This window comes from Diadema antillarum, unplaced genomic scaffold, assembly GCF_040938485.1.
Source record: "Diadema antillarum isolate AM-2024a unplaced genomic scaffold, OU_Dant_1.0 scf00000038, whole genome shotgun sequence".
Classification (NCBI taxonomy): domain Eukaryota; kingdom Metazoa; phylum Echinodermata; class Echinoidea; order Diadematoida; family Diadematidae; genus Diadema; species Diadema antillarum.
Genome location: NW_027270927.1, coordinates 620551 through 636522, shown reverse-complemented (window position 1 = coordinate 636522; position 15972 = coordinate 620551). Strand labels below are relative to the sequence as shown.

At 39.2% G+C, this 15972-nt stretch overlaps 1 protein-coding gene across 1 annotated transcript; it reads right to left on the bottom strand.

Annotated features, from left to right (window-relative positions):
- Positions 1-529: 529 nt before the first annotated feature.
- LOC139709556 (uncharacterized) lies at positions 530-14768 on the bottom strand. Its single transcript, XM_071621517.1, has 8 exons — positions 13784-14768; positions 12463-12521; positions 11222-11305; positions 8610-8683; positions 7146-7229; positions 5441-5502; positions 3485-3534; positions 530-675 (listed from the first exon to the last, which is right to left on the bottom strand). Exons 1-8 carry the CDS (start codon positions 14659-14661, stop codon positions 530-532), a joined length of 1437 nt encoding a protein of 478 aa, XP_071477618.1. The 5' UTR covers positions 14662-14768.
- Between the last annotated feature and the right edge of the window lie 1204 nt (positions 14769-15972).

The window sequence follows — 15972 nt, the reverse complement described above, 5'->3', positions numbered from 1 at the left end:
ATTAGACCGATCACTAGTTATTGGGCTAACATCTTCTCATGACCAGCCATTTTCCAATATTCCTCTGATCATTTGTAAGTCTCAAATTATTGCCTCCTTCTGTTATTTCTTGCATTTGTGTTCACCTTAATAGCAGATTACATATTATAAATGAAAAGCATGAATATGTCCCACACCAAGCTTTTGGAATGTTCCAATTAAAGCAAATACTGGTATCACTGCATAGTATGTAACATACGGTGTACAATGACATCAGTATTATACACATGTACAAGCATATGAATGCAGCATTTCTCACCAGTGCAGTCACTGTCAAGACAAAAATATCCACATGTACAGACTAACAGTTCAATTGTATCGATACCTTCAGTAGTGAGTCATCATCCCCTAGGCCTACATAGGCTTCTGAAATTTGTTCACAAACAATTATTAGCCAGTTATCATTTCAAGCAACAGCTTTGTCTGCATCATTGATACATCATGAAAATAAAGGCCATCCAATAAGACACAGGCTACAATGACAGTGTAATCACATCAGAAGTTCAGCGACCTTACTAACATCCCCATTGGTTAGTTCTAGCATCTCCTTTAGCTTGGCAGGGTCTTTGTCTGGAAACATCTCCTGAAGAGATTGAAGTTCTTGGCTATAACGTACATCAGGGCCACCTGCTGACACTGCATGAAAGAAGAAACAAGAGACCCATATCACATTGGTGACACTTCACCTGAGACAAACTACATGTATTTCAAAAAACTTGAGACTCGAGAAGGTTGGATGGTCCCTTTTGCATGGTCACATCCTAGGGGTTGCTCGGGGAGGGGCACAATCACAATTTGTACAAACTATGAAACTCTCCCTATGGGAGATTCCTACAGAAATTGGTGAAAATCCAGCAACTTGTTTTCAAGAACATGAAAATGATTAAAAAATAATTGAATAAAAAATTGATCCAAATACTAAATAGCTCTCAACACCTACAGCAGATGGTTCAGTACCAACCACCTTTTTCAATTTTTCTTTCCTGCATGTACACTTAGTTGGGAGCTGATACAAGACCACTAATAGGTTCCATGGTCAATGTAAAAATAGTAGTGGATGGTTTCAAACACTGCAGTTTCACCCTGTCTCCTTTACACCACAGCATCCACTATCATGTACACCACATGTAATTTCATTACACTTTTGTTTTACTTGATCTTTGAAATACGTGGTGCTGGTGGACTGGCTTGTGAAATACGAACCACAAAGAAATTGGATTTTTTTAGTTATCTCAACTGGGCCAAGCTCCACTTTGCATTTGGCATTTCATACATGAGTATTTTCAGCTATGCGCAGGGGTATAAAGGAGGTTATAGGATTTGCTGCATTGATCGACATCAAATCCCTTTACAGCCATGCAAACAGGTCCCATCATATTTGCATGACTCTGCTGATGACATGCTAAATATAAATTTCATACCAAATGAAACATTCAAAGCATTATTCCTGCATGCTTCAGTTGCCTTGTATTTCATTTTCAACAAGCACACCTGATTTCCCTATGATACAAGTGATTGTAATCAAAGCTCATTTAATCTTTATTTAAGCTAGCACAATGATCCTTTCACAGTGCACTGGTTTGCTGCACTCACATCTGTACTACTTCTTTGATAATACTGTCACACAAGATAACTTACTACTTTAACCCTATGCTAACTGGGGGGGGGTCAAATTGACCCCCCCTTGACATTTCGCGCCACGATTCCGCAACGCGCAAAGATTTTGCCGCGGTGTTTCATGACTTTTTTCATTGAAGTCTCCCGCATATTTTGAGACCAAATTTGCGACGTCCGGGTACACCGTTCTGAAGTTACGCAATGTTTTGCATATGCATGTCAACCCCAAAACAGCTCAAATTCATGATTTTGTGTGCAAATCCAATGCAAATTGTGTTTTTTTGTCTAATTGATATAAATTAGATTATTTCAACTTTTAACCATTGAAATTAATCAATTCTAATGTAGATCAGCTTGGAAAAGTGCCTGCAACAAATTTTGGCAAAAAAACAATAGAAAACAAAAGGTCAAAAAACAATGAAATAAATAAGAAATTAACAAAACAATACAAAACAAAAGAAACTGATTTTGATTGCGTTATTTTTTTAATAAGAAAATTGTTTGATATGTCTTGAGGAACTCTGACACAAAAATTTAGCAATCCTTCAATCTTTTGAATGGAGTTATAGGTGAAAATATGATTTAATGCGTAAATTTGCATAATTAATTCATTAAAAAATATAGAATCAAATTTTTTCTATTGTATGACCATATAATCTTGTAGTTGACATCTGGCTCTATGTACAGGCGAAATTTTGCGGCGATCGCACGATCGGCGGCCGAGATCTGAAGGGGGGGTCAAATTGACCCCCCCCCCCCAGTAAAAACTTGGTCTCAAATAGCCCAGTTAGAATAGGGTTAAAAGTCAAGAGTCATCTGTTTCAGTGAAATAGCTAGCTGAAGCAATTCTATCACCATTTAATAGACACAGGAGTCAAAATGGTACAATAGATATCAATTAAATTAGCTATAATTATAGTGGTATAAATGTTGGCCAAATTAGCTTTACTTGTAATGTTCTTTGTTCTGTGAAGTTTAGTGACATGGTTATTATGAAAAGCTTGTGTTCACATCTATTTCTGGTTGGCCTTGTCCTTGTATGCCTTTCTCTGGGGTGGACGATTAAACTCTGTGAAAAGGTCTTCCACAATCCAATGGGATGAAGAAATCTTTGGAGCTCACAGCAGTCTGATTGAGTAACTAACAGTCAGCAGGCATGAAGAGGATTGGCAAACCACAGAGGAAACAATACTGTGAGGTTTCCCATATTTCACAATCATTTTAGGAGAGACTTCCTATATTTGCCACTCTATAATGCCATACCCCCCCCCCCTCGAAAAAAAATCTCATAGCTCGCATCATAGATTTTAATGCTGTGACTAATTGAGGAAAAAAAACCCATCCATAACATATACAGACAACTTTACAGAGTGAACTGCAGTATAATGTAAAGGTATTTGACATTTTCTGTGCGTTCAATAATTTGAAACAAACTCTGAATGTTAAATTCAAAACTTTCAGTACAAACATGATGAAAAAAGTGAAAGAAATTGAAAAAAGTGTCATAACAGACTTGTAAAAATATGACCAAGGATCTGCTGTGTGAGACACTGAAAGCATTGAAAATATGTCTCCTACAATGACAGATGATGTGTGACATAATGGTTCGAATTCACAAAGGTGGTTTAAACCATGGTACAAATTCAGACCATGGTCTAAAATAAGCATATGAAATACTACAGCAGGCATATTTTTGACATGCACTTATCAACGTGCAGTTGTCACTTGATATCTGTTGGCATACGTAACCTCTATTCATCCTATTTATGCAGAAAAATTTTTGCATAAACCATGGTTTAAATTTAAAGCACCTATGTGATTACTTTACCTTGAGATGCTGACTTGTCTTCCAATCTCCGGAGGAAGTCTTCATTAGTTCTGTTGTGTGCAGAATTTTACAAATATACGTGTTACATATACCACACAAAGAAGTACATTGTAATTATTGAATGACGTTATTGTAAATCAAGACATTTTTGCAGCATAAAATTTTCGTGAATTGGAGCCGACTGCCTTTTTTTGCGGCATGAAATCTTTGTGAATTGTCACTGGCATTCAATGCAAACAGTGTAGACAAAAACTTTCGCATAAATTTAATTTTACCATTCTTGGCTTTTGCAACATTTACAAAATTAAAATGCATGCAAACATTCTTGGTTTTACAATATAAATTTTTCCTGAAAAATTAGCACAATTGAAATGCCTTCTAATGCAGTTAACTAGGATGCCTCTACACTTGAATATTCAGATAACCGTACATTGTTCTGGACTGGTTACTTTAAAGAATCATCCTCTGACCCTATTTTCAGGAAGGAAATACTCCATAATCTATTTCTATCCATCACACCAAATTACATTCACATTTGATTTCCCTAGAGGAAGTTCAGATGGCTACATTTTTAGCCAAAGCACAGTGACCTTACACCTTACTATTGATCTTGCATTTTGTCATTTAAACTCATTTTTGTATAGATTCTTCTTTTTTTTTTTTTACTGAAAGGTGTGGTGAGAAAATTACGTACTGTGTACATCATTTTAAAGCTTAGAATGTTCTCTCAGAATCTGCCCTTAAAGGGGAAATCGAGTCCAAAGTTAGTCTGATAAGAAAGAGTAAAATATTACGAGTTCAATGATATAAATTTGATCAAAATCAGATGAAAAATAAGGAAGTTATGACATTATGAATTTTCGCTATTTTTGGCGTAACAGTTCTTGAACAGTCAATATGAATGTATGCAAATGGCAAAGTGAGCATGTCATTCCCTCATAACTTACCATCTACACAACATGTAGTTTGCACATAAAATGTTTAAATTTCCAGTTTTACATTCAAGTGCAATTATGCCCAAGACTCAAATCCTCATATATCAAACTGATCACTATTCTGAAGTTCTTCAACTAGGAATAACATATTTCAGACTTCAATGACAGAAACATTGAATTTTCGTCATTTTTTTGTATACGATCAATGGAAAATTGTGAGGGTATGACACTCATCTGCATATTCATACCCATTGTACAAGAACTGTTTTGGAGAAATTATCAAAACTTCAAAACTTTGTTAACTTCCTTACTTTTCATCCGATTTCAGTCAAATTTTTACAGTTGAACTCATAAAATTCTACTCTTTTTTATCAGACTGACTTATATTTGGACTGGATTTCCTCTTTAACTAAAAATGCACGTCTGGTGACTTTTTGGTGGGTCTGTGAAGCAAGGTCACATATAATGTAACATACTAGAGTCAAATGTCAACAAGATACACATGTACAATCAACAGTCAACAGGAGAAAGTCTATCGTATAACTGTAAAATCATAGGTGTGGAAAAAAAATAATCATATTTTTGAAGTAGCAATCTCCTTCAGCATTGCAGGGTATGTTGTTATGAGAAAGTCATCATATGAGATTATTTTTGGTGTTTGGTAGAAGAAATAAACATTGCATGCTATTGCTATAATTGTATGTTGCAACAGCTAGAACACCTAAATTGTGTAAGAAATATCTTGTAACATTTGTCTTATCACTGATGCACTTGCACAACAAAATAAGAAACAACCTGTTTTCAGGGTAGGAAGACAGCTTCTTATTGTTTGTTTTTGTTCCATGTTTCATTTGTTTGCTGTAAAGGTAAAAAACAAACAGATCTATATAACAGCAAAACTAGGATTATGACTCAATGGAGGGAATGTGATTTTCAACTAAACCTCCCCAGAGAAAACAAAGAATATGCAAAGCTAAAATCCAACATCCATAATAAACATTGCAGGTTGTAATTCCAATACCTTGCATGATTGCCACGGTGCCTTGCCGCTCTCTCTTCTCTCAGACGCTCATTTTTCTTTGTCTGGAATATTTCGGATTAAGAAAAAAAAAGTTTGATATGAAATTTGAAGAGCCTACAGCATTGTTGCATAAATAGATTGATATTTAAGTGGAAGTAAGCACATGGTCCATGGTCATTATATCGAAAGAAATGCATAAGTATATGCTGTGTATACTAAACAAAGGAAAAAAAAGGAGTCCAAACTGAACATCCAAAACATTTGACCCTCCTTTCAATCTGAAATAACTGTCCACAGCTTGGCAATTAATGAGCATTCATAAAGACACGGTCTGTTACCTCCAAAATTTGTAACAGGTCACTTGACGAGCATTCAGCCAAGATCTTTATTATGCTGTGAGACATGAAGTGATGAAGTTGACAGATATACGTACATTTTAAACACAATGGATAAGTTAAAGCACCAGGCACTTGGGAGTAATTACCTGTCTTGACTTTGTTCATTAAAATTAGCCTAGAATTAATATAGCCCTTGGCACAAATGTTGTATTATTTCTTACTGACCATATCCAGGAACAGATCCATAAAGGGGAGGTGCCTTTAAAGTGAAAACTAAGTTTTGGTAAGTGCTTGAGAACCCGTCTAGTACCATTTCATTTTTGCTTGCAATATATCGAAAGAGTCCACGAAGAAACTTACCTGGCTGACGCGGTTTGCCGGAATGATGAGTCGGTTAGGAGTATTTTGAGAAAAATAATAATAGTAGGAAAACCGACTTTTATTCCAGAAGGCTCCAGACTAACTCGGTCTCGGGAAAAATTCGACCCTACTTCAGACAACTAACACTCAGTAAGTGATCGTCACATTCTACTGGCCACAACTGCATAATACCAAATGAGGCCTAACTGAATGGACAGGAAAGTGCGTGCTAACGTAATCCTGTACAAGACAAAACAAAAATGACAGCGCGCGGTCCTCAGTTGCTGAGACGCGCGGTCTTTGGAGTTTTTGTTGTTGTTTATCAAGCTTGATAGGCGCACACTAATTTTGCATGCGCGCAAAAGAGGTTTTTGATACGCGCGTTGTAACAACTCGGACCATTACTGCGAGTAGCCAGAACACGAAGCACTAGTTTATACAGGCCGCTCCCATAGGACAACACTGTACAATCAGAGGGACAACCATTACAACTCATCCCGCCGTCAAAGCGAAGCCGAGTTATCCCCGAGTCCGAGTTTAGCCTGACCCCGTTCGGGTAAGTTCTGAGACTGAACCTTTTTGCTTAATATTTCGCATTTTCGTCGTTACCCATCGAATATCTTGTAATAACATCGTTATCCTGCACATTTCCTAAGCATACGTTCACATTTGGGAGCGAAATTTGACAACTTTTGCAGGCGTACCAGAACTTTGTTTGGGCTTTAAGTACATGCCTTCCCCCCAATTTGTTTCCTTTTATTCATTTTGTTTTAACAAAAAAATAAAGAGGGGGTACACGCCCGGTGCACCCCCTTCTGGATCTGCCACTGATATCACATCTTGTTACAGTCACATGTATCTGAAGATCTGTTGTTTTATATATCACATGGTATGCTAAAACATGTTTGTTCTAACAAATGATGATAAACATATAAACAAATGTACAAACAGACATACGCATATGATAATACTTAGCTGGCTAATATCTACAGTGTAAGATGCCTGACCTGCTCTCTTGCCCTGGCTTTCTTTTCATTCAGCTCCCTTTCTTCTCTCTCCCTCTTTTCCTGCTGCCATTTTTCACGTTTTCTCTGTAAAAGGAATCATCAACACAGCAGATAAAAACCTTTCAAAACTCATTGGCTCGAATTCACGAAGGTGGTACAAGTGAAACCATGGTTTTAAACCATGGACAAAAACCATGGAGCGCAAAGTGTCGCATGGAATATTTTGTTATGAAATTGGTCATTTCCTTGACAAAATCACCGTTTCGATAACAAAATTATCATTTCGTGGACGAAATGTTCATTTAGTTACAAAACGTTGTCATTTCGTTACAAAATAATCATTTCATCGACTAAATGACTGATTTCGTAACGAAATATTCCATGCAACACTTGGCGCTCCATGGTTTCATTTGTACCACCTTCGTGAACTCAGGCCATTAGGTTTCCTTTGGTGCTTATTATGTCATTTTCAAAGAGTCACAATCACATACAACGTAGCTGACAGCTGTTTGTAATTACCATATTATCTTAAAAGGCTTAAAGGTCTGACAGTCATTAAACACAAATTGGAAAGTGAATTTTGAAAAAAATGAGACGGGGGGGGGGGGGGGGGGGGGGAATCTCATGCTCACATGAGTATTGTAAGTTTACCTTCCACATATTCTTGCAGACTATCATACCCAAGAAGAACATAGCAAACTTGGGGAGCTTTAGGGGGACCTCCAGGAAGGCATGGTCTCCATACACAGCATGTTCTACGACACTGGCAATAATACAGGCCAAGTTTGTAGGAAATTTGATCATGCATTTTTAAAAAGAAGATCACATGTGAAAAGTGGCTCCCAATTCCCAATTGGGTCCTGGACCCTAAGGGGCTACCCCTTAATCGGCCAAGATGTTTTGAAAAACAAACTTGATGAAACTGACACATACATGTATATTACCAATGTACATTTTATTTAATCAAAGCATTTCAGGGTTTGTGGTTCTGGGTTTCCTGGGGGCTGCCCAATGGGACAAGGAGCCCATTTGTACAACACAACTACTGTAAAAGTGGTTTCTTTCGCAGTGGTTTTATTTTCGCGCTTTTCGCGCTTTGCGGTTGAACCGCGAATATAACATCACGCGAAAATGTTTTGAATTCGTTGCTTGTACAATGCTATTATTACCGATCGCGAATTCAAACGCACCGATGGAAACCACGAAAGTTTCTGTACGCGAAAGAAACCACTTTTACAGTACACTGTATATTGTAGATATCAAGCTAGCTAAAGTACCTGCCAAGTTTGGTGAACATTTGATGATTATTTTGTCTTTTGAGATGCTAAAGTATGAAATTTGGCCCCAGATTTGGTCCTGAGGACTGCAATTTTATAACAAAGCAATGGCAAATACATATCCCCCTCAAATCACACACACACACACACACACACAAACACACAAAATGTCAGGAGTTAAACTTACAATCTGTTCATACTTCTTGTTTAGTTGCATTTTTTCCATTTCTCTGCGTGCATCCTCCATGGATTTTGCTCCTCCTTCACATGATATAAGAGCAAAACATTGTAAGCTTGAGGGATCTTACCAGAGACATGACATGTGGAACAATAACAAAATACATTGTAATATATAATACTGTACAGAGCTTCCATACATAATTTATTGCCTTCGATGCATACTGTTACATGTGATAGTTCTTTGTCAAAGCATGAATACAAACCATTACTAATTTGAGTCCATGAAGAAAGAGAAGTGAGCATTAAAATTTCGTCTTTCTTATCCATTCATGACCACTGAACTCTACAAATAACCTAGTGTCAATCAGCAAAAGCACTAAAAAATACACTCCATGAGCTGGAGACTTTCATGTAGAAGCCCAGACTGCAACAAGCAAGGAAAGATGAACACCCTTACAAATAACTAGCTGGACTATGGGCCATTAGGATTTTGTATAAATGGGGGTGTCCATGTCTTTCTGTGAGACACAAAATCAAGAGAATGTTGTATTCCAGGCTTTTGGCATAATTCTAGGCAAGTTGGCTGTGAGCGTAGTGCACAACATTTGCTCCTCGGTGCAGCAGTACAACAGGCTGTCAAACACCTTTGAAGGCTGACCAGCCCAAGGGGTGGGTATTTTACCGACCTGCTCTAAAATCTTCACTATATTCCAGAAAAACAACATAGTTTTCAAAAGGGCTCAAAATTTATCATCTGCCACTTGGAATTTGCTTGCAATAAATCGAAAGGGTCTACCAGGTAACTTGTCTGACTGACAAATTTTGCCAGGATAATGAGTTGTTTTGGAGTATTTTGAGATCAACTGTGCAAAATAATTTTAATTGGCATGTACACAACTTTTATTCCTGAAGTCCCCTCCCCATTTAGTAATAGGTACAAACAGGTAGAACATTACATGATGATCAGTCGTGCCCTTGAAATCATATTTTCCAACAAACAGCATGTGATTTAAAACCTGCCACTATGTGGAAAATTGATGAATACCGTTGTGGAACAATTTATTGATCACCAATAGTTGATTATAACAAGAGACCCGCGGGTCTAGCGCTCACCTGAGTATCGCAAGTTCATCTTTCACGCAGTCACTAATCTAAATTATTCACAGCTCTACCAAAATTTGACCAGGCATTCTCAAGTAGAAGATGAAAATGTACAATAAGGGCCCAATTTTTTAAAGATTCCTTAATTTGGGAGGATTGGGGCCCTCTGGGGCCCTCTGGGTGGGGTGAGATCCTGACCCCCTAGGGATGCTACCTGCCAAGTTTGATGAAAATCCATCATGAGGTTTTCAGGAAGAAGATGAAAATGTACAATTCAGGCCCCCATTTGGACCTTCCCAACCAACCCCCAACCCCCCCCCCCCCCCCCCCTGCCCCTAAGAGGGGCGCCCCTGGATCTCCTATGAACAAACTTGAAACTACAGTCATTAATGTACTCACTCATAGTATTACCTCAGCTCTATAACTTTTGATTCTAGAGAAGATTTTTCAAGATTCCTTCATTTGGGGGGTTTGGGCCCCCCCTGGGGGCCCCCTGGGTGGGGCATGGTGCCCATTTTAACAAATTGAGTTCCTAACCCCCTAGGCATGCTACCTGCCAAGTTTGGTGAAAATGGGTCATGGGGTTCTCAAGAAGAAGATGAAAATGTACAATTTAGGCCCCATTAGAACCCCTCCCCACCCCCCTCCCCTGGGTCCCAAGGGGGGGGGGGGCACCCCTGATTCTGCCATGAACAAACTTGAAACTACAGTCATCAATGTACTAACTCAGAGTATTAACTTAGCTCTATCACTTCTGGTTCTAGAGAAGAAGATTTTTACAGATTCCTTAATTTTGGGGGGTTTGGGCCCCCCTGGGGGCCCCCTGGGTGGGGCATGGTGCCCATTTTAACAAATTGAGTTCCTAACCCCCTAGGGATGCTACCTGCCAAGTTTGATGAAAATCGGTCTTGGGGTTTTCAAGAAGAAGATGAAAATGTAAAAAGTTTACGCACGACGGACGACGGACGACGCACGACGCACGACGCACGACGGACGCCGGACGAAGGGCGATCGCAATAGCTCACTTGAGCCTTTGGCTCAGGTGAGCTAAAAAGTTACGAGATCGTAGCACCTACGACAAACCTTTTTTTGCTAATATTTCACATTTTGGTCATTAACCAACTGAAATCATGTTAAACGTGTATTTCAGCATTATTTCACACATTTCAAAGAAAATTTTGACAATTCTGCAATTTTGAACTCGATCTATGTCTTGGCTTAAACTATTTTTTTTTCACATGAAGTCAAAAAGAAAGAATTGTTGCATTCTTCAAATCAAATATTGTCTTGAAATAATATAACAATGAGGATTGTTAAGGAGCAAAGGATTGAAGTTATTTGGATGCTAAATAGTTGACAAAAGATTATTCAATATGATTTTTCTTTCACAAACCAATGAAAGAGACATAGGATAATAATTTAATACTACGTGTATGATGGTCTTCTCTATCAATGACAGCCTCTTTGGTATCTCTACTGTTCTACCATAGGGTCATTTTTATTAACCTAGGGTCTTACCTGTGCTCTGGGCTTGTCCAGTTACAATTGTCAGTTTCTTTGAAGCTTTGTATTTCTGGAATTCTTCAAGCTCCTTGTTGGCCCCTACACATGGTGAAAAACATCAGAATCACACAGCTACATTTGTTGTATTACAAACAGGGAACACAAAATTTGGTCATGACACCCTCCCTTGATTGTCTGGCACTTGTATAATCAAATATGTCAATAAAAATACACTTTGATAGATTTACTTTCAAGAAGCTGTCACCTCGTATAAACTTTAAAGTGAAACAACAGGTAACAGCAGAAGCGCACTAAATTTAACACCCAAACCACACCCATAATGAAAGCCAAGACTATTAACTGTGGAAAGCAGAGATACAATGGAAACTACCATTCTCTTGGTACGGTACATAAAAAAAAAATGGAATAAAAACATCTATGTCAAAACCCATTTCCCCATTCACTCTTTGAAGTCCCAAACAAATTATCCGGTGTGAAAGAATAAACCTGGTATGGCTCTAATTTGTATGTTCACGAGAACATTTATTAGCCCTCACGACCCTTGTAAAGAGTGATGAAATGCAAGAAGAGTAACATTCATCAGGGGCGGATCCAGGAATTCCATAAAGGAGAGGTGCCTTTATAAAAATTAAAGGGGGCACATGCGCCCCTCATTTTTTTGTTCATTTCTTTGTTTTATCTTTGTTTTAACAAAAAATAAAGGGGTGCACACCCGATGCCCCCCCCCCCCCCAGATCTGATACTGTTCATGAATGTCCATAAATGAAAGAGTCACATCCCATTTCCATGACCAACATAGCCTAGACACAATACTTTGACAGGGTTCCATGAATGATGACATGCATTTGAATGGTACCTTTACTACCTCTATGGTACATGTTCTCAAATGCTCAGATTTTCTGCAGTAATTTCCTCAAGAGGAAATTTGTATTGAAATATTATTTCTCCTCTCAGTATGTTCTCCCTTGCTGATTATTTCCTTAAAAACAATTATAATTACTACATTGTAGCTTCATATATTAGAAAATCTGTCATCACAATACAAATTAGGAAAATCACATCCTTTGCATCAACAATTTCATAGCACAAAAATAACATTATGCTTCTTCCTTGAAGTCATCATGTTCTAAAAGACAAGAGGGCATGAACTCTTGAGAAAGATGAAGCTGTACCTGTTTGGGTGAATATTTCCCAATCTGAAAATCAAGCCTCACCCATCTCAGTTCCAAACTTACCACTAACAAGTTTCTCCCTCCTGCTTGCATCTGGTGCTATCTTCTTGTAACAGGCAGTTCTGAGGAGAAAGGAACAAACATGCCAAAGGCAAAGCTTGTTATTTGCTCAGATCTTCCTGCTGGTGGCATTGTTGTGGACAAGTGATTTCGTAATTTTTTTTTCAATAATGATAATAAAAAAAAACACGATAATATGGTTCTTTTACATGGCATACAGTGCACTCCCATTTAACAGACACGGTTATCAATAACACAATCCTCATTTAATACAACAATGTAAAGATTCAAGTTCAAAACTTGTCATCTGGATATTGTTCAGCTTTAACGAAATTTCAATATCTTATACAGAGGGCTTCACTGTAACAGGAGTCACCTTTACAACTGCCATAGATTGCTTCTCTATGAGCTGTAAGGACATAAACTATAAGACAGAAAGATGCCATCCAAAGCAAACATGAAATCAAATCATTCAAGATGTTTTTTAAATAAATGTCATCAGTAAACGGTTTTAAATTTTGAAGTTGTGGCCGAGCCCTTTCAATTAAGATGGACTAGAATTCCAAAGTAGGGGGACGGCATGAGCAAGATGGAAATATAATCATTCAAATTAGGATGGGTTTAGTCCTGAAGTTTCCTTTTCATCCTCTTCTTCCTTGTTTACTTTGGGATTTTCTAGCCCAACGAGACGCCGTGTGCTGGGCAGCACATGCTACACAGTGGAAGGGCTGTGTATCGTTGTTAGGCTTTTTCCAGACATGACTTTATTTTCAATTAGGATTTTCTATAAGGATTATTTGAAATAATTTGAATGTCAATGTATATCTCTCCACAGTACTTTGAGTACTCTACAGTCTCATGAATCATTTCCATTCTAGCTTTAATATATTGACATGCAAAGTGAGGGCAAGATATTCGCATGACATCGTGACATTACAAATACAAGAGCTGTGGAATGGGGCAGAATAGGGGGCACTGCAACCCCCACCCACTTTTGGCTTAAAGTAATAAAAGAAATGAAAATAAAATAAATACACAAAAATCGGCTTAAAAAATCACAAAGCACCTATGAATTTCACTTTCCAGACACTTTGCCCTTACATTCTTCCCATTTATTAGAGGGGAGTTCAGGTACCATTCACCCCCCTCCCCTCATCCCACAGCCCCTCCACACTGAAAAACATTCCACAGCCCCTGCATCACACAAAACATTTATCAAAAGCAAGATTCTATTGTTTCTGGGAAATATTGCACAAATTTTCAACAAAACAAAAAATACTGAGTTTGAAAACCAAACAAAAAGAAATCTCCACAGAGTGCGTACTGTGAATCATCCTGTGTAGGCTGCTGTGCCGCTGGTTGACTCTCCGCAGCAGAACTTTGTGTCGACCTAAGATTTGTCCTGTCTCTTCCAACTTCAGATGAATACCGACTTCCTGCTGGATAGCTGCTTAAGTCTCTGTCATCATCCATTGTTTTTCTCCTTCCCCTGTCAGCTGTGGACTTTGTCTTTACACTTCTTTTCTGGCACTTAGTATGTGACTCACTTGTAGTGTGTATGGCTTTTCCAACACCAAATGTGTTTAACCTGTCACTTGGTACAGATCTAGTTCTATCAATTTTCCTCCTTTCATAAAGGCCGGGAACTTTCCTGTCAGTAGATTGCGTAGATCCGCCTAACCTTAGTCCACTTAAGTCAGCTTTTTGCGGAGATCTTTGATGACCATCGACTTCGAGCCGACCTTTACCTGGCACCCTCCTGTCCACAACTGAGTGTTTCTGTATCCTGTCTGCCGGCGAGTTTCCACAGGTGTCAGGAGCACTCGATGCCGATTCTGCGGCGTTCTTTTTATCAACCAGATCGGAAAGTGTAATGACGTTATTCAGACTAGCATTCTGATCCTTGACGCCGCCTCTGTGAAGCTGCGACTTTTCATCTCTTGCTGTGGAGAATTTCGAAAGAGTTTTCTGCTTGCTCGACGAGATTGCGACAGCCGCATTTGGAGCTCGCCTGCGACCTCCTGCAGTTGCACAACCAGCGGTACGGTTTGTTGTACGGGCCTGCAATGCGAGATGGGACGACGATGTCGCCGTTACTGCACGTATGTTGTTCCTGTTAGGCGTGGATTCTGCAATGCTACCCTTCTTTCGTGAGGGGACTTTGACCTGGGACTTCCCATCGATGGTGCGAAGTGCATTCATAGTGGTAGAATGCTTGATGACAGAGGCTAAAAATACCCAGTGGTTTTCCCCAAGAAACTGCCAGTCTTCCCTGGGGAAGAACGCCCACTGGCATCATGGCACACCTGTGTATCGGTTGATTGTCCACCATATCGTACCACCACAACCACCACCGAGCACTGGGTACCGACTGCACGTCACGCCGGGGCGCGGCCGGGCGCCCGGCGGCGGCGGCGGGCCAGGCATCCAAGCAGCGCTGTCGTCGCTATGACGCTTTTACGTTACGTTTTCGTACCATAGACCTAACAGTCGATCGCGTGAGAGGGCAGCAAACAAAAATGCAGGTTCCGTCAATATCATGTTGGCATGGGAGGACCGTACGTGTAACAGAATGGAGAAAGTTGTAACAGATAGCTTGCTTTCAGAAGTCGTGTTCAGCGGTCTGTACAGCATCGCCAAGAAGTTACCGAAGTTCATGTAGTAGGTCCCTGGCTTTCAAACGACAGGTGGTAGGTACCAAGGAGCGTCGACAAGAGAGAGAGCATTCCGTAATCAGAACTAGCGCTCTCACAGAAGATTTTTTTTTTTTTTCCCGGCAGTTCGCTCTCTCCAGGGAGGTGAGTGTACCTCTCACCTCCCTGCTCTCTCTGTGCTAACAACACCGAATGCAATATGCTTTGAATTGGAGCAGCCAACCAAAATGCAAAAAAAAAAAAAAACAAAAACAAAAACAAAAACAAAAACACATTCATTACACTCTTTTGAAGGCAAAGATTAGAGAAAAAAAAAGGCTTGAACACGCTCGAGTGGATTACTTCATTTGAAATATTAAAAGATAGAAAACTACAACATGCGCAAATGTGCGTATCATGAGAAGTTACTCAAATTCCATTGAAGTTTGATTTGCGCATTATGAGGAGTATTTCGCGGTGAAATACAATTTGTAATTCAATGAAGTGTGAAACTTTTTCTTCGTCCCCAAATGTCGTCTTGGAACTATACAGAGCGGCGCCGAGCATGACTTCAAAGCGAAGAGGAATGCTACACTATCCCATTGTAATACTTAAGAACCTAAACATGACTATTGTGTTTGCATGGATTACAAAGAGCTACCATTCCATATACCCAGTGGCGTATCTAGGGAAAACGGCGCCCGGGGCAAGCGCGAAAATTGCGCCCCTATAAATTTCTGAAAAAGTGTTCAACCCCAACCCCAGCCCGGTAGGGACTTTAAAAAAAAAAAGTCCACATGATATGCTTTTTCAATCACTTAAAAGGGGTGTTTTGACGGTGATTCAAATATAATAAATTTTGATAAATTTTGGCGAGCGA